The sequence below is a fragment of the Doryrhamphus excisus genome, linkage group LG21 (assembly GCF_037039965.1).
Source record: "Doryrhamphus excisus strain RoL-2023G ecotype Guam linkage group LG21, RoL_Dexc_Guam_v1.1, whole genome shotgun sequence".
NCBI classification, from domain to species: domain Eukaryota; kingdom Metazoa; phylum Chordata; class Actinopteri; order Syngnathiformes; family Syngnathidae; genus Doryrhamphus; species Doryrhamphus excisus.
The window spans coordinates 9699936-9726365 of NC_136377.1; the positions used below are offsets into that span (position 1 = coordinate 9699936).

The 26430-nt window shown below is 44.8% G+C and overlaps 1 protein-coding gene across 4 annotated transcripts in view; it reads left to right on the top strand.

The window, feature by feature from the left end:
* Nucleotides 1-26430, top strand: part of gtf2ird1 (GTF2I repeat domain containing 1) — a 35602-nt gene that overhangs the window by 4058 nt on the left and 5114 nt on the right. For all 4 annotated transcript variants that reach the window (XM_058088319.2, XM_078787984.1, XM_058088318.2 and 1 more), the window contains exons 2-23: nucleotides 597-726; nucleotides 807-948; nucleotides 1699-1878; nucleotides 1996-2179; nucleotides 2296-2591; nucleotides 2675-2770; nucleotides 12737-12820; nucleotides 13409-13592; nucleotides 14898-14923; nucleotides 16519-16669; nucleotides 16763-16806; nucleotides 17009-17092; nucleotides 18689-18805; nucleotides 19541-19594; nucleotides 20684-20764; nucleotides 20879-21062; nucleotides 21158-21228; nucleotides 21378-21452; nucleotides 23138-23405; nucleotides 23478-23506; nucleotides 24801-24848; nucleotides 24931-25008. In XM_058088319.2, coding sequence (XP_057944302.2) covers nucleotides 601-726; nucleotides 807-948; nucleotides 1699-1878; nucleotides 1996-2179; nucleotides 2296-2591; nucleotides 2675-2770; nucleotides 12737-12820; nucleotides 13409-13592; nucleotides 14898-14923; nucleotides 16519-16669; nucleotides 16763-16806; nucleotides 17009-17092; nucleotides 18689-18805; nucleotides 19541-19594; nucleotides 20684-20764; nucleotides 20879-21062; nucleotides 21158-21228; nucleotides 21378-21452; nucleotides 23138-23405; nucleotides 23478-23506; nucleotides 24801-24848; nucleotides 24931-25008 — 2602 coding nt within the window. In that variant the 5' untranslated portion in view covers nucleotides 597-600. The remainder of the gene's footprint in view (nucleotides 1-596; nucleotides 727-806; nucleotides 949-1698; nucleotides 1879-1995; nucleotides 2180-2295; nucleotides 2592-2674; nucleotides 2771-12736; nucleotides 12821-13408; nucleotides 13593-14897; nucleotides 14924-16518; nucleotides 16670-16762; nucleotides 16807-17008; nucleotides 17093-18688; nucleotides 18806-19540; nucleotides 19595-20683; nucleotides 20765-20878; nucleotides 21063-21157; nucleotides 21229-21377; nucleotides 21453-23137; nucleotides 23406-23477; nucleotides 23507-24800; nucleotides 24849-24930; nucleotides 25009-26430) is intronic.

Here is a 26430-nt window from a genome sequence, read left to right on the forward strand (position 1 = left end):
AAAGCTAACAGAAGGTAATATATGGCATGGGGGGTGGCACTGTCCCAAGATGTGTCACACAGATGTTTGGACATGGCTAAGAGATGCTAAGCGAATAAAAGCCATGATATGAACAGATGTTAACATTTAGATAACGTGATTGAACATCCAATAAAAAGCTAACTAACGTTGTGCTAATGTAGGTGTATGTATGGCAGAGGGATTTCAAGATATGACTAACAAGGGCTACCATGTGGCTCAGATGCTAAAACGTGCTAACCTAACAGAGGCTAACATGAGAAGGAGAGGACAAACATAGCTTACACTTGTGTAATAGAGATCAACACATGTCACATATTGAGCCATAGGAAGTATCAGAAGTTAACACATGGCTAATAGATGCTGATACATGAGAAGAACATACTAAGGTAACGGAGACTCGTGACTAATAGAGATGAACATATGACTAAGAAATGCTGACACAAAGCTAACAGTTGCAAATGATGTTGATTGAATCATGAACTCTTGGGTATGTCTAAGTACGACCTCTTGCAACGTTTTGCATTCGAGAAGAACACTCACCATCTTGTCAAACTGTGTCCGTTTCCCCCTACCAGAGGCATGGCTCAGATGAGGAAGCTGCCATGTGAAGGTGCCAGGACAATCTCCCGATGTGAGCCCCAGGCTTCTCTGGTGTCAGCCAGGCAAGAGATCCTCACTAGCCTGGTGTCTGCCCTCGACTCTGTGGTAGGTTCACCATCCCTAATCATCATCTTATTTTATACTTGTTTGTGTCGCTTTAGTTACTGACTTCATGTGTTTTGCAGTGCATGGCCATGTCCAAGCTCAACGCAGAGGTGGCGTGCGTCACCGTGCACGAAGATAGTGTGATTGCTGTCGGCACGGAGAGGGGCAGAATTTTCCTGAACTCCAGGAGGGAGATCCAGACAGACTTCTACAAGTTTTGCCGTAAGTGTCTGCTGACATGAATGCTGTCATTATAGCTGGGTGTTGCACAGAATAAAGATTTGGAATGCATGAGAAAACGGAAAGGAAAACATAGCTTTGTTTGACCACGTGGTAATTTGTGAGCATGTACTAAGAGAACCAATGTAATAGCAAGAAGGGTTATTAATACTTCTAAGTTCATTATGAACAACAGTACGGCGAGTGTAACACACTTGAATTTCACACCAAATGTTGTTTCACAACAAGTGTAAGCAGAGGTACAGTAGTTGCTGACCACTCATGATACTGCCATCTTGTTGAGTTCATACAAAAACACATCAGGACATCGGGAGGTTGTTTATGTCACAGTTGTTAATGCCAGTGTTTTTGAACTGGCTGTAATTAGAGAATCCGGACACTATTTGTATTTGTAGGCCACACAGCTGGGGACTATGGGGGACTTGGTGGTTAATTAAATAGAGGCGTTAATTCGGGCATTATCGGGTCAACAGGTCAGGGTGAAGGGCTGCCAGGGCCGTCTTTCAACTCTCTATGTTTGTACTGGGAATACTTTACATTCAGCTGAAACTGCTAGGACAAACAAGCTGACATTTTAGCTGACGTTTTTCAGTCATGACGTCGTCATTGTTTTCCCCGAATAACACATCCGTCATCTGAAACCCCTCTAAATGACAAAAGGAAGAATTACTACATGACAAAAACCTGTCACTCCACTCTCAGGTTTCAATCTGACCCCCACTTTTCTTCTAGGGGCACCATGCCTGACAAACGTGATCACGGCTGCCAACACCCATACCAAAGACCAGGAAGTCGATCTGAGCAAGGCTAGCAAGGACGCAGAGCACGGGAAAGCCAGACCACCTCCAGATGCCCCGTCCAACATCTTTGTTCTGAGGAAGATGGTGGAGGAAGTTTTCACTGTGCTCTACAGTAAGGAATCTTGTGTTTTCATGCTGCTATTCATTTCTCATGAATCAATACCATTACTCTCTTACATAAAACCGTTACAAGTTATGTGACCAGTTATTCCCTGGTTGTATATTCTAGGTGAAGCTGTGGGAAAGAACTCCCTGGTTCCCGTGCCTTATGAGTGGATCCAAAAGGAACCCACCTGCCTTGTGGCTCATGGTCTACCGGAGGGAGTTGCCCTGAAAAAACCCTCTGAGTATGACACCAAGACTTTGATGAAGATTCTGGAGCAAAGCCACCGCATTCACTTCACTGTCAAAAGGTCAGCACTAAGATGTCTGAACATGGCACCAGACAAGCTACACCACAAGGATTTATTATTATTACCTCAACATCGTAGCACTTTTTGACGTTTCTTCTTCTTGGATCTGCGTGCAGGTCAGCGGAAGACATGTCTCGAGAAACCAAGTCCACAAACACAGAAAGTAACCACAACTCTTCCAGCGGCAACATGACGACGGTGAAGACTACTGGCCAGGTAGTCACACCATCAAGTCCTGCCACTTCCACCAACTCTGTTCTCTCAAACTTCCTGTACGGCATGCCCATGTCCTCCAAACCCCACCCAGATGACAAGCTGGATTTCAAGCCCACGTCCCTCCTTAACCTGGGCAAGGACCGTCTGGCCAACTTGATAGACAAGAATACATGTGGGAAGGATACTGCTAGTAATGGTAATGACAAGGATTTTTCCCGCCCTCAGAGCCTGGGCACACAGCAGAAGAGTTGAATACATTGCATGTTCCTCTGTTTTCAGATGACTCAACAAGACTACCTGGTGAACAGGGTCAGACCTCTGCTAGTGTCCATATATCCAAGAGGCTACTCTTCTCCATAGTACACGAAAAAGCAGGTATTGTTGAACATACAGGATGCTACTTTTAAAGAGGTCACTATATGGCTGAGGGAGACCAACATGTGGTCCACAAATGCTAACAAATGGCTAACACAGATGAACAACATAGTACGGCATCACATGGCCAACAGATGCAAGTCAACAGTTAATTCTATTAAAAATTGTAATAATTGTTCTTTTGCAGTTCATCTCAGTCAACCTATGTCAGTAATCATTTTTAAATACAGTGCCTGATAGTAAAGCACAAAACATACTGTACATCGTAATATTACAGCGCACAACAAAAAAGTGCACACGTATGACGTAATGATGTGATAGCACCCCATGTGGCTACAAAGTCACTAGCTTCTATTAGTCAGTGTTGTTAAAATTCACTCTCAAAACATGCACTGAGATGAACAATTCAATATGATGGTTAGCTAGTGCTCCTCCGTCAATCACCACCTTATCGTGGTGGAGGGGTTTGAGTGCCCGGGTGATCCGAGGAGCTATGTTATCTGGGGCTATATGCCCCTGGTAGGGTCTCCCAAGGCAAACAGGTCCGAGGTGACGGGACAGACTAAGAGTGATTCAGATGACTCTTATAAATAAAACCAAGAGGAGGAACCGTACCTCGCCCGGATGTGGGATACCGGGGCCTCACCCTGGAGCCAGGCCCAAGGGAGGGGCTCGCAGGCGAGCGCCTGGTGGTCGGGCGCCGGGTCTTCACTCGTGGGGCCCCGCCGGTGGCAAGCATAAGGGTCCGGTGCATTGTGTGTTGGGTGGCGGTCAAGGGTTGGTGCCTGGGTGACCTGGTCTTCGGCGGCCAAATCTGGTTCTTGGGACGTGGAATGTCACTTCACTGGTGGGGAAAGAACCTGAACTTGTGCGAGAGGTTGAGATGTTCCGACTAGACATAGTCGGACTCACCTTGACCCACAGTTTGGGTTCTGGAACCAAACTTCTTGAGAGGGGCTCGACCTTGTTCTACTCTGGAGTTGCTGCAGGGGAGAGGCGGCGAGCTGGTGTGGGCTTATTAATAGCCCCCCGGCTTGGTGCCTCTGTGTTGGAGTCAGCCCCGGTGAACAAGAGGGTCATTTCCCTACGCCTTCGGGCTGGGGAAAGGGTCCTGACTGTCATTTGTGCATACGCGCCAAACGGCAGCTCGGAGTACCGGCCTTTTTAGAGTCCAACAGGGGGGTTCTGGAGAGCACCCCAGCTGGTGACTCTGTTGTTTTACTGGGAGACTTCAACGCCCATGTGGGCAATGACAGTGTGACATGGAGGGGTGTGATTGGGAGGAACGGCCTCCCTGATCTGAACCCGTGCGGTGTGATGTTACTGGACTTCTGTGCGAACCACAGTTTGGCCATAACTAACACCATGTTCGAACATAGGGATGTCCATAAGTGTACTTGGCACCAGGACACGGGTGAAGAGAGGGGCTGAGCTGTCAACTGATCCCCACCTGGTGATGAGTTGGATTAGATGGTGGGGTAGGATGCTGGACAGACCTGGAAGACCCAAACGAGTAGTTAGGGTGTGCTGGGAACGTCTGGCAGAGTCTCCTGTTTGTCGAGTCTTCAACACTCCCCTCCGGCAGAGCTTCACCTGCATCCCGGGGGAGGACCGGGATATTGAGTCCGAATGAGCCATATTCCGTGCCTTCATTGCTGTGGTAGCTGAGCAGAGCTGCGGCCGCAAGGCGGTTGGTGCTAGTCGTGATGGCAGGCCTCGAACCCGATGGTGGACACCAGAGGTCAGGGCCTCGTCAAGCTGAAGGAGTCCTATCGAGCATGGATGGCTTGTGGGAATCCGGAAACAGCTGACAGGTACAGAAAGGCCAAACGTACGTGGCTTTGGCGGTTGTCGAGGCAAAAACTCGGGTGTGGGAGGAATTCGGTGAGGCCATGGAGCACGACTTTCGGTCGGCCTCGAAGAGGTTCTGGCAAACCGTCCGGCGCCTCAGAAAAGGGAAGCAGTGCCCGGTCCACACTGTTTACAGTGGGGACGGGGGCCTGCTGACCTCGACTGGGGATGTAGTCGGACAGTGGAAGGAATACTTTGAGGCCCTTCTCAATCCCACGGACATACCTTCCATAGAGGAAGCAGAGTCTGAGGACACATACGTGGACAGTGCCATCACCGTGGCTGAGGTATCTGGGGTGGTCAAAACGCTCCACAGTGGCAAAGCTCCGGGGGTGGACGAGTTCCGCCTTCCGTCTTCAGAATCAGAAAAGGTTTATTGCCATGTATGATCAAACACATACTAGGAATTTGTTTTGGTATAGTAGGTGCATACACATCTATTAAAAAAGAATGAAAAATACAAAATATGAAATACAAAATATGAAAATACAAAATATACAGAATAACAGTATAAATATATGTACACAGTCTGTTTTTGTTTGTTATTCCGGAAGTGCAGTCTGATTGTTTTTCCTAAGAGTCCAAACTGAGTGTTAATGTAACGCATATAATGAAAGTGTCAAAGTGGCAGGATGAGGCAGAGGTGGGGTGTGAGGAGTGTCAGGTGGGGTTCCGGGCCTTGTTGATGAGGCTGACAGCAGACGGGAAGAAACTGTTCTTGTGGCGTGAGGTTTTGGTCCTGATGGACCGCAGCCTCCTGCCAGAGGGGAGCGTCTCGAAGAGTCTATGTCCGGGGTGAGAGGGATCGGCCACAATCCTTTCTGCACGCCTCAGGGTCCTGGAGGCGTACAGATCCTGGAGGGATGGGAGATTGCAGCCAATCACCTTCTCTGCAGACCGAATGACACGCTGCAGTCTGCCTTTGTCCTTAGCAGTGGCAGCAGCGTACCAGATGGTGATGGAGGAGGTGAGGATGGACTCAATGATGGAGGTGTAGAAGTGCACCATCATTGTCTTTGTCAGGCTGAATTTCTTCAGCTGCTGTAGGAAGTACATCCTCTGCTGAGCCTTCTTGATGAGGGAGCTGATGTTCGGCTCCCACTTGAGGTCCTGGGAGATGATGGTACCCAGGAAGCGGGAGGACTCCACAATGTCAATGGTAGAGTCACAGGGGGTGATGGGGACAGGAGAGGCTGAGTTCTTCCCGTTGTCCACAACCATCTCCACTATTTTTAGGGCGTTGAGCTCCAGGTTGTTCAGGTTGCACCAAGTCGCCAGATGGTCAACCTCCCACCTGTAGGCGGACTCGTCACCGTCAGAGATGAGTCCGATGAGGGTGATGTCGTCCGCAAACTTCAGGAGCTTGACAGACTGGTGACTGGAGGTACAACTGTTCGTGTACAGGGAGAAGAGCAGAGGAGAAAGAACGCAGCCCTGGGGGGATCCGGTGCGGATGGTTCTTGTATCGGAGAAGTGTTTCCCCAGCTTCACACACTGTTTCCTGTCAGACAGGAAGTCTGTAATCCACCTGCAGGTGGAGTCAGGCACGCTCAGCTGGGAGAGCTTCTCCTGGAGCAGAGATGGGAGGATGGTGTTGAATGCAGAGCTGAAGTTCACGAACAGGATCCTAGCGTAGGTTCCTGCGGAGTCCAGGTGCTGGAGGATGCAGTGGAGGGCCAAGTTGACTGCATCGTCTACAGACCTGTTGGCTCTGTAGGCAAACTGCAGGGGGTCTAGGTGAGGGTCGGTGATGGCTTTGAGGTGAGAGAGCACAAGGCGCTCAAAGGACTTCATGACCACGGAGGTCAGGGCGACGGGTCTGAAGTCATTAAGTCCTGTGGTCCTTGGCTTTTTGGGAACAGGGAAGATGGTTGCGGTCTTGAAGCAGGCAGGCACGTGGCATGTCTCCAGTGAGGTGTTGAAAATCTCTGTGAACACTGGAGACAGCTGATCAGCGCAGTGCTTCAAGGCGGACGGAGACACAGAGTTCGGTCCAGCTGCTTTCCGGGGGTTCTGTCTCCTGAAGAGTTTGTTTACGTCTCTCTCGTGGATGGAAAGAGTCATCACTGAGGTGGGTGAGGAGGGGGAGGGGAGGGCCATTAAGGCAGGTCTTGGTGGAGATGGCTGGAGCTGTTGAAAGGTGTCAAGGGGGATGGTTGCTGGACTTTTGTCTTTCAAAGCGGCAGTAGAACTCGTTCAGGTCGTTGGCTAGGCGTCGATCGTTGATGGAGTGGGGGGCTTTAGGCTTGTAGTTGGTGATCTGCCTGAGCCCTTTCCAGACAGACGCAGAGTCGTTAGCTGAGAATTGGTGTTGGAGCTTCTCAGAGTACAGTCGTTTAGCCTCTTTCACCGCCTTGCTAAACTTGTACTTCGACTCTTTATACTTGTTTTTGTCGCCACTCCTGAAGGCCTCCTCCTTCGCCAACCTTAAATGTCTGAGTTTGGCTGTGAACCAGGGTTTGTCGTTGTTGTAACTCACCCTGGTGCGTGATGGAACGCAGCAGTCCTCACAGGAGCTGATGTAGGACGTCACAGCCTCTGTGTACTCATCCAGACTGTTGGTAGCAGTCCTGAACACATCCCAGTCAGTGGAGTCCAAACACGCCTGGAGATCCTCCACAGCCTCACTGGTCCACTTCCTTGATGTCCTCACTACAGGTTTGCAGAGCTTTAGTTTCTGCCTGTACGCGGGAATCAGGTGGACCATGATGTGGTCAGAGAGTCCCAGAGCAGCACGGGGGACGGCGTGATAAGCATCCCTGACTGTAGTGTAGCAGTGATCCAGAATATTCTCCTCTCTGGTCGGGCATTTGATAAACTGTTTGTATTTAGGGAGTTCGTGGGTGAGGTTGCCTTTGTTAAAGTCACCAAGGACAATAACTAAGGAGTCCGGGTAGGTCCGCTCCACACACAGTATCTGGTCGGCGAGCATGCGCTGTGCGTCCTGCACGTTGGCCTGCGGCGGGATGTAGACGCCAACCAGAATGAATGAAGCGAACTCACGGGGTGAATAAAAAGGCTTGCAGTTAATGGTGAAAGATTCCAGGTCAGGAGAACAGTGCTGCTGGATCACTGTCACATCGTTGCACCAACGACTGTTGATATAGAAACAGATTCCTCCACCTTTAGTTTTGCCGGAAAGTTCTGTGTCTCTGTCCGCGCGATGGAGTTGGAAGCCAGCCAGCTGCAGCGCAGAGTCCGGTATTAATCCACAGAGCCACGTCTCAATAAAGCACAAAACCACAGATGAAGAGAAGTCACTGTTTTTTCCCAACAGCAGTTGTAGTTCATCTAGTTTGTTGGGAAGTGAACGCACATTAGAGAGAAATATCCCGGGTAGCGACGTGCGTAATCCCCGCTGACGAAGGCGCACGAGCGCGCCGGCCCGTTTTCCTCTCCTCCGGCGTTTCGCTGCGTGTGCAAGGGTGAGCGCACCTTTGACCAATATATCCAAAATTTCCGCTGTTGGAAGCAGAAATTTAGGAAATAAATCCTCTGGTGTTGCTCCCCTGATGTTCATGAGCTTTTCCCTGGTGAAAGAGCTCCCGGTACCGGCGCAAAAAACAGTTTTATAACATAAAACAAAGCAAAACAATGTGCACCAACACACCGAGGCAGCCGTCCGCGGCACCATCATCTTGGCTGGTACATCTCTTCAACATTGGAAGTCATGGAAGTCGGGAACAGTACCTTTTGGATTGGCAGACCAGGGTGGTGGTCCCCCTTTTCAAGAATGGTGACGGAGGGTGTGTTCCAACTATGGGGGATCACACTCCTCAGCCTCCCTGGGAAAGTCTATTCCAGGGTGCTGGAGAGAAGGGTACGACCGTTGGTTGAACCTTTGTTGCAAGAGGTCCAATACGGTTGTGGAACACTGGACTGGCTCTACACCCTCACAAGGATGCTTGAGGGTGCATGGGAGTTTGCCCAACCAGTCTACATGTGCTTTGTGGATCTGGAAAAGGCATTCGACCGTGTCCCTCGTTTGGGGGGTGCTCAGGGAGTACGGGATTGGTGGCGCGCTACTACGTGCTATCCGGCCCTTGTACAAACGGGGCAGGAGTCTGGTTCGCATTGCCAGTAGTAAGTCGAAGCCTGTTTCCGGTAAACGTTGGCCTCCGCCAAGGCTGCCCTTTGTCACCGATTCTGTTCACAATTTTCATGGACAGAATAAACACCTAGGCGCAGCCAAGGTGTTGAGGGAGTCCAGTTCGGGGGCCTTAGAATCTCATCTCTGCTATTTGCAGATGATGTGGTGCTTATGGCTTCTTCGGGCTGTGACCTTCAGCATTTACTGGGACGGTTTGCATCTGAGTGTGAAGCGTCTGGGATGAGACACAGTACCTCCAAATCATAGGCCATGGTTCTCAGTCGGAAAATGGTGGAGTGTTCCCTCTGGGTTGGGAATGAGGTCCTGCCCCAGGTGGAGGAGTTTAAGTATCTTGTTCACAAGTGAGGGAAGGTGGGAGCGTGAGGTCGACAGACGGATTGGCGCAGCCTTGGCAGTAATGCGGTCGCTGTACCGGACCGTCGTGGTGAAAAGAGAGCTGAGCCGGAAGGCAAAGCTCTCAATTTATCGGTCGATCTATGTTCCCACCCTCACCTATGGTCATGAGCTTTGGGTCATGAAAGAATGAGATGGGGGATACAGGCGGCTGAAATGAGTTTCCTCCGTAGGGTAGCTGGACTCACCCTAAGAGATAGGGTGAGGAGCTCAGTCATCCGTGAGGGGCTCAGAGTAGAGCCGCTTCTCCTTCACATTGAGAGGAGTCAGTTGAGGCGGCTCGGGCATCTAGTCCGGATGCCTCTTTGGTGAGGTGTCCCGGGAAGCCCGGAAAAGGCCCCGGGCCAGACCTAGGACACGCTGGAGGGATTATGTCTCACAGCTGGCCTGGGAATGCCTTGGTGTCCTCCCGGTGGAGCTGGAGGAGGTGACCGGGGAACGGGAAGTCTGGGCTTCCCTACTGAGACTGCTGCCCTCGCGATCCGGACCCGGATAAGCGGAGGAAAATGGATGGATGGATGGATGGATAGATGGGTTAGCTAGTGGACAAAATAGCAACCGGAACCAGAAGTCGGCTACATTATGTTGCCCGTCAATGATGTCATCAGTGGTTGACTCTTGACAGAGTATGGTGTTAACACAAAACACATTTTCGTGTTACTTTTACCTTCATTGAAGACATGACGTTCCCAAAGACATGATGTGCCAGCATGACACCACACAGACACCATCTTCCTTTTTTGTCATGAGTTATTTTTTGAATTGAGATGTGTTTCTCACCGTCTTTATGAAAAATGCTGGCAGTTGGACTGTCTTTGGTTCCATTACATTATTGAGGTGAGAAACATTGTTTTTTAAGAAATAACTTACATACAGGGCGGCACGGCGGTCTAGTGGTTAGCGCGCAGACCTCACAGCTAGGAGACCAGGGTTCAATTCCACCCTCGGGCATCTCTGTGTGGAGTTTGCATGTTCTGCCCGTGCATGCGGGGGTTTTTTCCGGGTACTCCGGTTTCCTCCCACATTCCAAAAACATGCTAGGTTAATTGGCGACTCCAAATTGTCCATAGGTATGAATGTGAGTGTGAATGGTTGTTTGTCTATATGTGCCCTGTGGTTGGCTGGCGACCAGTCCAGGGTGTACCCCGCCTCACGCCCGAAGACAGCTGGGATAGGCTCCAGCACCCCCGCGACCCTCGTGAGGAAAAAGCGGTAGAAAATGAATGAATGAATGAACTTACATACAAATTACAAATAACTTACAAATAAAAAAATGAAGCAAAGCAAAAAGCAAAGCAAACCATGAAGGTGGTGTCTGTATTGATCTTGCTGCCATATTGTGTCTTTGGCAACAATCACATATTCAATGAAGGTAACAGTAAATTAACCCTTTTGGGAGTTTTTTCAAGCATACTGTACATGGTAAAAATCATTAGTATTACCCAATGTCTGTTATGGGAGTAAATGCACTCATCTAATTTGCATACTATGATGTCACTAGGCTCAGAAATGGTCAGATCCCTTATGTCTCCACGATACCAAATAGGCTCATCAAAATGTCTGAGTCGCTTCTGATACTTATCTCTCACGCACACACAGTAATCATTATTTCCAATAAGTTCTTGACTTTGGCACTTAAGGGTTAGATGTTCATCCCTTACATTCATCATTTATATGTATTATATGTATAGGGCTGTCAATTGATTAACATATTTAATCACGGTTAATCACACTTGGAATTAAAAGCATTTAATCACAGATAGAAATAAGGTTTTATCTACAATAACTAGGGATGTTCCGATCAGGGTTTTATACTGATCCCAATCATCCGTGAGTGATATTGGCTGATACCGATACCAATACTGATCACATAGGTGAAGTGTAAATGTTTCAATGTACTACTGGCTATATTAGGTCACCAAGGTTTTATTTTTTCTTTTGAGAGATATGTTTGCAGGATGAAAATGGCCAAAAGCTACGTATTATTGTAAAGTTTATTAATTTAGCTTATTTCAAGCCAAACAAAGTGAATATGCTTGTTTCAGCACAACATTGACAAAATGCTGGTATCCACAGCTCATGTTTTGTCTTTCACGGTGCATTTATTTCTTCTCGCATTATTAACTGAAAACCTGGTTGAAAAGCAGCTTTGCCTGCCTCTGCTGTTCTCGTCCAGTCGCATCTGTTGCTTTCTCAACCGCCGATGCGGCTGACCCCATCTTCTCTGGCCTCGGCATCCCGGAGAGGAGACGAAATATATATTGATTTAATTTACATTTCATACTTTTTCTGTGTGTCAAACTATAATCTTAAAACTATAAATATGTGTTTTTGTCAACATTTTTGACTTTCTGGAACCGATTAATAGGATTTACACGATTTCTTATGCGAGAAATGGATTAAGTTAGAGTTGGACTTCTGGAACGAGTTAATGACACTAACCAAGGTTCCACTGTATTTAAAGCCAAAGCTTTGTGTGATGCAGAGGCAAACACATGACTAACGCAGGGTAAAGTGTGACTAATAGATGCTAAGGTAACAGAGGTGACTGCTCGCACATGTCTAACAGTTCATTCATTCATTCATTTTCTACCGCTTATCCTCATGAGGGTGCTGGAGCCTATCCCAGCTGTCTTCGGGCGAGAGGAGGGCTACACCCTGAACTGGTCACCACCCAATCACAGGGCATATATAGACAACAACCATTCACATTCATATCTATGGACAATTTGGAGTTGCCAATTAACCTAACATGAATGTTTTTGGAATGGGGGAGGAAACCGGAGTACCTGGAGAAAACCCACGCGTGCACAAGGAGAACATGCAAACTCCACACAGAGATGGCTGAGGGTGGAATCGAACTCCAGTCTCGCTCTGTGGCCTGCGCGCTAACCACTCGTCCGCCATGCAACAGCTAACAGTTCACAGGCCAAAAAATCAGATTAATTATTATAGTATGATTGTTTTGTTAAGCAGAATTTAATCTACGTATATTGTACAAGCACAAAATCACAAACAACTGGAGGATACCCGGTGGGATATGTTCATTCATTCATTCATTTTCTATCGCTTATCCTCATGAGGGTCGCGGGGGTGCTGGATCCTATCCCAGCTGTCTTCAGGCGAGAGGCGGGGTACACCCTGGACTGGTGGCCAGCCAATCACAGGGCACATATAGACAAACAACCATTCACACTCACATTCATACCTATGGACAATTTGGAGTCGCCAATTAACCTAGCATGTTTTTGGAATGTGGGAAGGAATCGAAGTACCCGGAGAAAACCCACACATTCACGGGGAGAACATGCAAACTCCACACAGAGATGGCCGAGGGTGGAATTGAACCCTGGTCTCCTAGCTGTGAGGTGTGCGCGCTAACCACTCATCCGCCTGCATGTTGTGGTTGAAAATTGTTCAGTTTCTTTCTTTCTGTCAAACCATGATGTTTAAACTTTACTCATACATTAAATGCCTCAAAGGGTACCGTGAGAAGATTATGCATTTAATAACTCAAGCACAGTTGATGGAAATCAATAGCAAATAAATAAAGCTGCTTTAGCTGTCAAAAATGTCTATATCAGAACTTACTTGGTGGTGTGTCTCATTAGAAAAATGGGACTCTTTCATCCGGGAAACGGAAGACATTAACACGCTGAGGGAATGTGTCCAGATCTTGTTCAACAGCAGATACGGTAAGGAGCTTCTTTGTCAAGATGTAATGGGCAGTACATTATCATCTTCAGTTAAAGAAAGCTGCTGTATGTTACCATGTTGCCATGTTACCAGCTCACGATGGCATGTTTTTCCACCAAACAATACAAGTACATCACCAGCAGCTAGCATGTTACTAAATTTAAATGAATGGATTGTAAAATGTGTATTTTCTTAGCAATTACCAGTTAAACTGCATAAAATAAAACAATCGACCACTCTCGGCTGTTGGTATTTAGGTATATTTCGGAGCACGTACACACACACACACACACACACACACAAAAGCAGTCTCCTAGAGACAGCCAACAATTTACATGCATGTTGTTCTTATTATAGGCTACACATTCAATGATAGTTAACATCTGTAGCTAAACTTTGCCAAATTGGTATCATTAACTAACAACAACCATAACTAATGCCCATGTGTGTGTCACGTCAGGCTTAGTTTACGTACTCAATGGAGGAAGACGGTGGCAGTACGCTGTCAAGGCGGCTACTCTTGGTGATATGCAGCAGCTTTAAACATTGGTTGTGTTTTTTTATTAACCAGAAAATTCCTTCTATAGCTGAGGCCCTGGGTCTCGATCACATGGTGCCTGTCCCGTACCGCAAGATAGCCTGCGACCCAGGCGCCGTGGAAATCATCGGCATCCCCGACCAGATCCCTTTCAAAAGACCATGCACTTATGGCGTACCCAAGCTGAAGCGCATCCTAGATGAACGTCACGGAATCCGCTTTGTAGTGAAACGGTATGTTAACATTTGCACAATACATTTAATTTAGAATGCACACTTTGTTTTCCCCCTTCCTTTCCCAGACACTTTATTTTGAAAAGATTTTAGATAGGGCAGCACGATGGACGAGTTGTTAGCATGTTGGCCCCACAGTCAGGAGATCAGCAAGGCCTGGGTTTGATTCTCCGCTGGGGCATCTCTGTGTTGAGTTTGCATGTTCTCCTCGTGCATGCGTGGGTTTTCTCAGGGTACTACGGTTTCCTCCCACATCCCAAAAACATGCGAGGTTAATTGGCGACTCTCCAAATTGTCCATAGTATAAATGTCTGATCTGAACTGATTTGAAAAAAGGAACCATAAAATCACCTTAATTCAGACAAAAACATATTTGACTTACTATTTCACTCGTGAAACGTATAGAGGATGTGATCAGGGGCCTTTTTAGAATTGTCAAAATTGTCAGAATTGTAAAATTCATTCATTCATTCATTTTCTACCGCTTTTCCTCACAAGGGTTGCGGGGGGTGCTGGAGCCTATCCCAGCTGTCTTCGGGCGATAGGCGGGGTACACCCTGGACTGGTCGCCAGCCAATCACAGGGCACATATAGACAAACAGAATTGTAAAAATGGTTCAGTATTTAAAAAAAAAAAAAAACTTATTTGACTTACTATTTCATTCGGGAAACTTACAGAGGATGAGACGGCTTCTTTCAGTAGACTTGATATGACACATGATATACATTGTTGGATGGAGCTTCCAGGTAGCAGTAGTGGGCTGAGAGACAGTAGGCAGTGTCCGGTGTCTTCCACCGCAGAGAAAGGCTGGTCATCTAGTCTGATGAGTTGAATTATTTTTGGGTTATTTGCTTAGTCTTCTGACTGTCATGCTCATACGTGTGAGCTTTGATTATGTTAACTCTGTCTGTTGCTGCACCGTGAGCCTGGAAAACTCAACATACTTTGTCAAATGTTTACTCTTGAAATGCTGCAATAAATGAAAGCTTTTCAACATGCTACTACTACTGTGAAATATTTTTAGGGCAGATGTTGCCGGATGCAAACTTTACATGACTTACACAAATGGCATATGAGTTCCACACGGCAGGCATGTTGGTTTTTGCTGCCACAAACCTGTGCAGTGTGAAGGAAAGGGGCAGGCGGACACAACCCAATACATTAGAACAAAACACTACACACAGGGATCTGGACAATATTATGGGACGCAGGTGACTTTTTTTCTGATCGGCTTTGAAAGGCTGCTTGGAGCATTACTGGCTAACATGAACAACGATTAATTCCCTGTCTCCTTTGCATTGCAGGATGTTTGATGAAAGGATTTTCACAGGTAAGTTCCATTCATTTGCCATTCAATCCAATTTGTCCATTCTGCAAAAGTGGTGAATCACAACATGGGTATGTTTTCAACTTTTAATTAGCCCCTAATAGTTAAACTTACTTAAATTATTGCCACCTTCTTCGAAATAGGAAACATGAACGCCAAGTTAATGCAATATATGTGCTTGAAAATATAGTTTGTGGGTGTGAAAACCAGGAATGCTGCTGAATGCTTCATCTTTAAAAGTGCCTGCCGTTGGAATTAGGGAGATGGATTGATGTATAGATGAATTAGGGAGGCTAATATGTACAGCTGTTACCAACACAGGTTTAATGTCAACGTTGTCAATTCAGTCCCATGGTGTTTGGAGGACTTTCATTCAGCCAACGCCGGGTTGAGGTTAAATGCGTGTCATCTTGTGTGTGTGCGCTCTCTCCGAGCACGCACAGAACGAATTGGAGCAGCCATGTAAATCAGAGGTCTTTTGCGTACACAACACAAACTTTAATGATGAGAGAAGTGTTTTATATATTGCACTAAATTGGGTCAGTGTGATGTGTTTGTGTGTGTGGAGGCGGGTGGGGGGTGCGCGTCTCACTGCGGAGGAGCAGTCATCACATCGATGCTAGATAGAACTTAAACTGCGACAGAAATGTTTTGCACATGGTTGAATATTTATGTGTGTTTAAGAAAGCTGAATCCTACTGTGTTTACATTTAAATATTTGTTTAAACATAAGACCTGTAATATTTGTTATCATTGTAATTTTTTCATGTAAATTGAGGGAGCGAAAGCAGTATCGGCCACAAATATTGGCCCAAGCAAAATCGGCCATCGACTAAAGGTGATGGAAAAAAATCGGCATCGGCTCGAAAAAAACATATCGGTTGATCCCTACTAGACAGCCAAAATGTTAACACAAAACACACAAAAAATGTTTTAGAATTATACTCTACATTTATAGTTATAGTTTAGAATTATAGTTTTAGATGTAGAAAACAGTTCTAATTGCATATAAATAAAATAATGAAATCATGTTTTTCCACCTGAGGTTTTTGTTTTGATCACGGCTGCAAAATAAGCCAAAATGGAGTGCCAACATTGTCATAAAAAATCAAGAAATAACATGTAGTGTTTTTTTCTACCTTCTGTAAAGTCACTGGTTCCATCCAGACGGTGACTTTCTTATGAGTGTGCCCAGGTACAAGCTGTAAGACAATGAATGAATGAAATTTCTCTATTCATTCATTCCTTCATTATCTCCCGCTTCCCACCGTGCAGGGCACAGAAATTCCAATCCACCGAAAATTATGTTTGACTGTATTCCGTACAAATATCGGCCCGATATATTGTGATGTATCATCGATCCTAGTCGGGAAGTAGCTCCCACGCCAAGTTAATGCCTGTCGTTTCTTCACTCACACACGCACAACATACTTGTTGTCATATTTGTATTGGTTTATATTCGAATATTGGAATTGGAAATGAGAGTTGGACAATATCGGCATATTGGTTATCACCAAAAAGCCAATATCGGGCACCTATAGTCTGTCTGTGTGTGTGTGCATACATGTGTTATATTTATTTTTTCATTTTTGTTCAAGCTGCGGGCAAAATGGCAAGGGAGGATGGCAAGCACGACCTGGGTTCTGTACAAGAAGACGGTTTCCCTGAGAATCTGAGCCTCCCGTCTGCCGCCACCACTACAACCTCAGCTGCCACAACAGAGCTGATCAGCAATCCTCACAGCTGCCGGTCAGAAAGAAGGAATTAGATGCATGTGTACCCACTGGGGTGTTTGCTTGCCGGCAGTGAATCAAAGTGTGTGTGTTTGATTCTGCCCTGCAGGTCAACGAGTGCATGCGTGAGTCCCCTGGCAGACTGTGAAGCAGGTAATAACAAAAGCATCGCCACATGATTACAACACATCCTTATGCTGTTTTGTATCCATCGAGTGACAAAAGGTTGTGAGAATGAGATTAAAGCTTTTTTTAAATGCAACAGTAAATGATGAGTGTGCGTTTTTGCATTGCAGTCAGTTCAAACACATGGTGATGAGAAGTCAGGCAGATTGAACGTATTCAATCCCCGCAGGTCCTTCTGGAGATTGCATTCCTCTGAAGAGGATTAAAACAGAGCCTCCAGATGGGGAGATCATTCAAGTGACCGTGCCAACAGGTATGTGTGCGTGAGCTTTGAGCATCAGAAGACATTAACACATGCCATGATGATTTTTTTATGATGAGGAGGGAAAGGGTTGTCTTTGTGCTAAATGGAGCAAAAAAGAAGCCTTTTGATAGGTTTTCTGAAATCCAAAATAGCACACATGCACACACAGTATGTACCTGTAAATGTGTATTATTAATAGACTTTTCGGTACATAATGAATGGTCACCAAAGTTAGCCAAATTGAAAATCTTAACCTTTGTATTTTTATTTTTATTTGGATTTTTTTGTCAAGACGTCACAATATTATGTACCCTATTTACTATATTTACGCACTGATCATTATGATGATGGCTGTTGTTCTATGAACTCTCTTCTACGTTTGTGAGATCTGATGGTACTGCCGTAACATCATGCGCCTTGAATGTTCCCAGCAACCCAAGCTAAAACAGAGCCTCAGCCTCAGAGAGCAAAGAGCTTTTCTGTCGAGCCTCACTACAAAGTGTCGAAACTACCATTCAGCTACTGTTCGTCGTCACAGGATAGGTGACCTCTCATCTCCCGAGTATCATGCTTTGCAAAGAACTCACAATGGGAACAGGAGCCAGAGGTGGGCCAAGACCAGCTCAAATGCACCCTGGATCAAACTAACATCCATCCATTCTCACGAGAATTGCCAGGCACAGCCTGGAGGACTGCTGTATGTTGTGGAATTACAGTAGCTCTGTTGAGCAGAGTAGACAACAGCATCTTCGACACCCTCACGCATCATTATAAAACGTCAAAGACAAATACAAACTATGTGACAGGAATAATAAAAGTATCTAGACCAGAGGTAGGGAACCTATGGCTCGGGAGCCAGGTAGGGCTCTTTTGATGACTGTATCTGGCTCTCAAGCATTTCTTACCACAATAAAAATGTATTTTTGCTAACATTTTAAAGTAAACATCACAGAAATGACTGTTAAAAATAATATTAAAAATCAACAACATTTTTATGCATTTTAATTCGTCCATCTATTTTCTACTGCAATACGGCCGACCATATCCATCTTTCCTGATATTTTCCAGGTCAAACACCAAAACTCGATTATTACTGGGTAATGCGGTAGTCTACCTCGGTCATTGAGATGTCAACATGTAAATATAAACTTTTCTCCTTTAGTCAAATAGTCACCTTGCTAAAGCTGCAGAACCAAACCTTCTGGCAAAGATGGCCAAAAGAATGAAATATACTGAGTATGGTGCAAAATTATGCAGCAGCAGAAGTTATTATTAGACACTGCGCTGCTCACGAAAGTGTGCTGGCCACACCCCATTGGCGTGCGGTAGTGTGCCTGGTCTACGTAATTAGAGCCCATTATATCTAAAACTGTTGGTCTTACGTAAAAATGCACACATTTTATTGCATTCAATGTTTAAAAAAATGTATATGGCTCTCACAGATACACATTTTAAAATATCTGGCCTTCAGGGCTCTCTTAGCCAAAAAGGTTCCCGACCCCTGATCTAGACCAACAACACTATTGGCCCCATTGGCTGGACAAGACTGATAAAAAAGTGACTCATTAAATGTGCAATACTGTCAAAATATGACCATGTTTGCAGATACTGGTACAAGTGGGGAGGAGCCTAGCGAGCCTGTATCCTCACCCTCCAGGGTCTCCTGTCCATCCACAGCCTCGCCATCTGCTGTCCCCCATCACCTGGCAGAGAACCACGCAGGTAAGCCTCAGCCACCTCCAGCCCTCTCGGCCTTGCCACTTGCTTGCGGCTCCTTCCTGACAGCTCGGGACGAACAACTCACAGCGTCCAGCACAAGCTTACGGAGCACATCGCCCGCTTCTGCCTCACACCATTGGTTGCTTTTTAGGGCCACACGTATGAAACCACCTCTTTTTTTGATCCCCCACTTTCCCACAACCACTAGTGACCCTGCCTTTCCCCTACCACCATAGCTTTTCTATTCCCCAGAAGATCCTGGATAAATTACAAATTGCAGGTAGACTCTCCTTTTTAGAATAGAACTCCAACTGACACCCTTTTAAAAACCCAAGGCAAATTTGTGTAGACGTCACTGTCTGTTTAAACGACACATTACAGTCAATGGATGTGTAATGGGTCGAATAAATAATTATGCTAAAGTACTGTATCAACAGAGAATGACTGTCCGCACAAACGCATCCATGGGTTTTAGCGCATCAAGCTTTTATTTATTTTCTTTTTCTTCATTTGACTGTGCTTTGCTTAAGTTTCTTTTCTTTCGCAAATGACCACTACAGGAGAGAAACTGGAGGTAAGTGCACACCACACATGTTGATTTTTGTCTATTAAGCACAGTAAAATGCACATAAAGTCTTCTGTGACATTGCAACAGAATTTTCTTCCTTCCATAGCCAAGAAAGTTTTATTTGATAACATACAAAACTTACTCTCTCATGCTTGTTTTGCTTGTCACAGCTGAAGCTTTGTCTCTGAATGCTGGCCCCCTGAGTGTCAGGAGACCAACTGAAGGTAAAAATAAACTCCATTTACCATTAATTTAAAATATACACAGGAAAAAACACAAAATATATTACATCTGTAACTTTTTTATATTTTCATATTCAAGAATGAGGGGTGTATACACTCTATGTGTAACATGACATATCTCCTGTGGTGGAATTAACAGTGTTGCATACAGCATTTTTTTACATATCGGTTTTCATCATCTGGGACAAAAATCAGATACCGATTTAAATTTTATGCTGATATCGGGCTGATAATTATCAGTAATTATCTGACACTATGGGCTGTCGCCAAATATTCAACCAATATTTGCAGATTAGCCTAACATGCATGTTTTTAGAATGTGGGATGAAATCGGAGTACCTGGAGAATCGAACCCACGTCTTCCCGATCTTCTGACTATGTGGCCTACATGCTAACCACTCCTGCACTGTGTGGCACCTGGTCATTTTATAATTGCTATATTAAAATATTGTAAAATGTTCATTATCACATTATACATACAGAAAAAACCAAATGTTTCTGACTTTTAAAATGATTTTATCATCAACATAATGTCATTAATCTTTGGTAATCCATTGTGATTTTGAACCACTATTCATAGTGTGAGATGTTTACCATGACTTCAGGGCAGGTGGAGCAGCTTGAAAAAAAATGAAGACAAAATAAGAAGAAATAAGAAAGAAGTTTTAGAGGTTCAGAAACTTTTCCTGCGTCCAATCTCAGCAGCAATGTTGCGCTGCAAGAGGCCTTGCTTATGCAGGTCAACAATCCCACTGCGTTTAAAGAGAGAACGCTTCTTTGTATTTGCCATCAAGAGATCATGACAATGTGAATACCTGACAGAAAGTCAAATTCAACACACGTTTTTGCCGAGGTTTTGGCTTTTAAAGGCAGTTGTGTTCATTTTTGATCAAATGATAAACAGCCTATTACACTTTAATGCTCTTTGGCAATCAATAGTTTAATTCTCATTTCGTCTCTTTGCATTTTGAAGCTTTACTTAGAAGATCCGACAGTGCAAAATGTAAATTCTTGTAATATTTCAACTGGAGTGTCTATCTTTGTGTAATGTTTGTCTTACACGCCATTCAGCTGGTAGCCTGGTGGAGGACATTGGTGAAATGATTCTTCAGCTGCGCAGACAAGTGGAAAGCTTGTTCAGCCTCAAGTATGGTAAGTCTGCCCACTTAATAAAGATTATGTGAATGTGAACGATGTGGCATTTAAGTTCTTTCATAAGAAAGGAAAACGGAAGAGGGGTAAACTCACTCTGCTCTCTTTGCTCAGCTGAAGCTTTGGGCCTCCCTGAAGCAGCCAAGGTGCCCTACTCCAAGTTCCAGATGTACCCTGAGGATTTGTTTGTCACTGGGCTGCCCGAGGGGATCTCCTTGCGACGGCCCAACTGTTTTGGGGCAGCCAAGTTGCGCAAGATCCTGGCCGCCGGTAGTCACATCCAGTTTGTCATCAAAAAGTGAGAGCAGTTTAAAAATGGACGTTCACCTTGTGTACCTTTTTGAATGCTTTTTCAAAAATAGAATATCTTTTTTTTCCTTTCTTTCTCCGCAGACCCAAGCTGCTGAGCGAGCAAGTCAAACAAGAGATGCCTTCTGTCGCTGTCGGTGACTCCAAAGGTTCAGGTGAAACTTTTCAGCTTTGGCGACAGATTTTGCAGGGATTTCCTTCAGCTGTTTTTTTTCTACTCCTCCTTGTAATGTGTAATTGTTTCGTAGTCCATCCCTCAAAAGCTGCCAAGGGGTTTTAAACTTAAAATGTTTCCTCACTCAAGAGCTGGACACAGTCAAGGATGCAACGCCACTGATAGAGGATGCTACAGCTTTGTCCAAAAGACCTGCTTTCTCAGGTACAATACATTGTATTGTAAGATTGCAGAAAGCACACACACACACACACACATATATATATATATATATATATATATATACACAGTGCATCCGGAAAGTATTCACAGCGCTTCACTTTTTCTACATTTTGTCATGTTACAGCCTCATTCCAAACTGAATTCAATTAATCTCTTGCCTCAAAATTCTACACCAAAATACTCCATTATGACAATGTGAAAAAAGGTTTTTTTGACATGTTTTGAATTTATTAAAAATAGAAAACAAAAAAATCACATTTACACAAGTATTCACAGCCTTTGCCATGAAGCTCAAAATTGAGCTCAGGTGCATCTTTTTTCCACTGATCATCCTTGAGATCTTTCTACAGCTTAATTGGAGTCCACCTGCAGTAAATTCAGTTGATTGAACATGTTTTGGAAATATAATAACTGTCTATATAAGGTCCCACAGTTGACTGTGCATGTCAGAGCACAAACACCAAGCATGAAGTCAAAAGAACTGTCTGTAGACCTGCGAGACAGGATTGTCTTGAGGCACAAATCTGGGGAAGGATACAGAAAAATTTCTGCTGCTTTGAAGGTCCCAATGAGCACAGTGGCCTCCATTATTCGTAAATGGAAGACGTTTGGAACCACCAGGACTCTTCCTAGAGCTGGCCGGCCTTCTAAACTGAGCGATCGGGGAAGAAGGGCCTTAGTCAGGGAGGTGACCAAGGCCCCGATGGTCACTCTGTCAGAGCTCCAGCATTCCTCTGTGGAGAGAGGAGAGCCTTCCAGAAGGACAACCATCTCTGCAGCAATCCACCAATCAGGCCTGTATGGTAGAGTGGCCAGACGAAAGCCACTCCTTAGTAAAAGGAACATGGCAGCCCGTCTGGAATTTGCCAAAAAGCACCTGAATGACTCTCAGACCATGAGAAACAAAATTCTCTGGTCTGATGAGACAAAGATTGAACTCTTTGGTGTGAATGCCAGGCGCCATGTTTGGAGGAAACCAGGCACTGCTCATCACCAGGCCAATACCATCCCTACAGTGAAGCATGGTGGTGGCAGCATCATGCTGTGGGGATGTTTTTCAGCAGCAGGAACTGGCAGACTAGTCAGGATAGAAGGAAAAATGAATGCAGCAATATATAGAGATATCCTGGATGAAAACCTGCTCCAGAGCACTCTTGACCTCAGTAGACTGGTCATGTACCTTGACCATATAGACAGTAGACATTAGCACACAGCCAAGATCTCAAAAGATTGGCTTCAGAACCACTCAGTGAATGTCCTGGAGTGGCCCAGCCAGAGTCCAGACTTGAATCCGATCGAACATCTCTGGAGAGATCTGAAAATGGCTGTGCACAGACGTCTCCCATCCAACCTGATGGAGCTTGAGACTTATTGCAAAGAAGAATGGGCAAAACTGCCTAAAGATAGGTGTGCTAAACTTGTGGGATCATATTCAAAAAGACTTGAGGTTGTAATTGCTGCCAAAGGTGGATCAACAAAGTATTAAGCAAAGGCTGTGAATACTTATGTAAATGTGATTTTTTGTTTGTTTTCTATTTTTAATAAATTCAAAACATGTCAAAAAACCTTTTTTCACATTGTCATAATGGAGTATTTTCTGTAGAATTTTGAGGTAAGAGATTAATTTGTATGTTAGAACACAACAGTTTGTACTTTTTCCATTCCAGAGTGCCTGGAGTCCAAGCTGTCCAGGATCGACTTGGCCAATACACTGCGGGAGCAAGTCCAGGACCTGTTCAATAGGAAGTACGGCGAGGCACTGGGTATCAAGTACCCGGTGCAAGTGCCTTACAAGAGGATCAAGAACAACCCAGACTCTGTCATCATCGAAGGTCTCCCACCCGGGATCCCCTTCAGGAAGCCCTGCACCTTCGGCTCCCAGAACCTGGAGCGCATCCTGTCAGTCGCCGACAAGATTAACTTTACCATCACCAGGTTGGGATGCCAATTTATTACATGTTGTCAATGTTAGCCAAATAACTTCATCAAAATGTATTTTTTTTCCAGACCTTTTCAAGGCCTCATTCCAAAACCTGGTAAGATTGCTGATTAAATTTGACCCTTACCAGGAATGCTCTACTGTCAAGTATGTTTACAAAATGCAACAACTCACTATATACTGTATAAGCAGTAATAATTTTACACTTTCACAATGATTGAGAGTGCATGAAATAGCATATAAGAAAATGTAGCTCTCCTTGACCACATGGCTGTGGCCACAACACCGCAGCAACAGAACCAGCGTCGGAATAGTGGTAACAGTCGGAGACTTAAATGAATAGCATTTATGACTCTTTCCATCGAGGGCCAAATCCTGGAAAAATGAAGTAACACATGATATGCTAAGACGTTATATACTATATATTTTAAGAAAAAAACATTTCAGATTTGTGATAATTCTGGAAAAGCCTTATTTTTTGTTTTGTTTTTTAATTTACTAATCTTTAAACTGCTAATATTATTACTTAATTCACATCATATTTTGACTTTTTACAGCCCAAAGCTATTCTCAAAAACATTTTCAATCCTTAACACTTAACTTAACAGGTGTACATATCCCTAACTTTTTGTGAATAGTATCTTCTAAGCATTGTTGGTATTCATCAGGAAGGGCATTCGGAATTTGAAGGGCTCAAGCCAAAAATCAGTATGCGGATTCAAAAGATCCGCTGTGGCGACCCCGTCATCAGGAAAAAAATTCCCAAAACGTACAACTTTATTTGTTGTTTAGTTTTCGTGATATTATAACCTAAAATTTGAAAATCCTCATAGTATGAGTTTATTAAAATGTTGACTTTTTTTGCTCATTATTTTGACTTTCATTCATTCATTTTCTACCGCTTATCCCCACGAGGGTCGTGGAGGTGCTGGAGCCTATCCCAGCTGTCTTTGGGGTGACTGGCGGGGTACACCCTGGACTGGTGGCCAGCCAACCACAGGCCACATATAGACAAACTACCATTCACACTCACATTCATACCTATGGACAATTTGGAGTGGCCAATTAACCTAGCATGTTTTTGGAATGTGGGAGGAAACCGGAGTACCCGGAGAAAACCCACGCATGCACGGGGAGAACATGCAAACTCCACAAAGAGATGCATGAGCGTGGAATCAAACTCGGGTCTCCTAGCTGTGTGGCCTGCGCGCTAACCACTCGATCGCCATGCAGCCTATTTTTACTTTATTCTTGTAAAATTATATCTGTCTATTTCTCTCTACTTTTTTTATTCGTGTTCCTTTTTCATTGTTGCGGCCTGCCAATGGCCCTTTGCCGCAAAGTAAATGTAAAATGAAAATGCAATGTACTCACATGTGTATGTTTATCAGCACCTCGCAGAGTCACTTTACTCAAGAAGGCATACGCTTCTATCAGTGGTGAGTTTGTTGTGAAAAAATATGCGTTGCTTGGCTTTAAATGTACCTTATGTTAGTAATGGTTATTGTCTTGTCCTGCTAGATGATGATGACATCAACCGAGTAGGAGAGAAGGTGGTCCTCAGAGAGCAGGTCAAGGAACTGTTCAACAAGAAATACGGTAATTTGGAAGGAAACATACCATAAACATACCATAAACAGAACTAAAATCAAGGACATCAGATCCTGCCTGTTATCCCAGAAAGTTTTGTCTGTTGCCACACCTGGACTGTTGTCCTTGCCTGAGGAGAGACTGGAGAGTTTTGCCCTGGTTGATGCAAGGACACTTGGTCGAGTTTTCTCCCAAGTAAGCCCAACAACCTGCCTTTTGGATCCAATTCCCACATCACTCTTAAAACCGCTTCATGGATTCTTTGAGGAGCAGTTTTTAAACATCATGAATTGCTCTCTTCAGACGGGTGTCTTCACCACCACCTTTAAAACGGCGGTGGTGAAGCCCCTAACAAAAAGCTCACAGTGTTGGTTCTACTGCATCTAAGCGCCGCTTTTGATGCAGTGGACCATCACATTTTATTAAATAGACTCGGACACCTGGTCGGCCTCTCCGGGTACTGTTCTTAACTGGTTTTGTTCTTATCTCACAGACCGATCTCACAGACCGATACTTTATGTAAGTATGGATACATGTTCCTCAGGAAAATGAAATTGGATGTGGGGTTCCCCAAGGCTCAATTTTAGGTTTCTTTAATCTTTACATGCTTCCCCTTGGGGACTTAATCAGGAAGCACGGCATCAGCTTCCATAGTTATGCTGACGATACACAGCTATACATCGCCGTGTCTCCTGATGACTCAGGGCCACTTGATGCCCTTTTGAACTGCATTGTAGACATCAAGTCATGGATGGCAGAGAATTGCCTACAGCTCAACCAGGACAAAACTGAGGTTTTAGTTATACAGTGCATCCGGAAAGTATTCACAGCGCTTCACTTTTTCTACATTTTTCTTCATGTTACAGCCTCATTCCAAACTGAATTAAATTAATCTCTTACCTCAAAATTCTACACAAAATACTCCATTATGACAATGTGAAAAAAGGTTTTTTTGACATGTTTTGAATTTATTAAAAATAGAAAACAAAAAAATCACATTTACACAAGTATTCACAGCCTTTGCCATGAAGCTCAAAATTGAGCTCAGGTGCATCTTTTTTCAACTGATCATCCTTGAGATCTTTCTACAGCTTAATTGGAGTCCACCTGCAGTAAATTCAGTTGATTGGACATGATTTGGAAATATAATAACTGTCTATATAAGGTCCCACAGTTGACTGTGCATGTCAGAGCACAAACACCAAGCATGAAGTCAAAAGCACTGTCTGTAGACCTGCGAGACAGGATTGTCTTGAGGCACAAATCTGGGGAAGGATACAGAAAAATTTCTGCTGCTTTGAAGGTCCCAATGAGCACAGTGGCCTCCATTATTCGTAAATGGAAGACGTTTGGAACCACCAGGACTCTTCCTAGAGCTGGCCGGCCTTCTAAACTGAGCCATCGGGGAAGAAGCGCCTTAGTCAGGGAGGT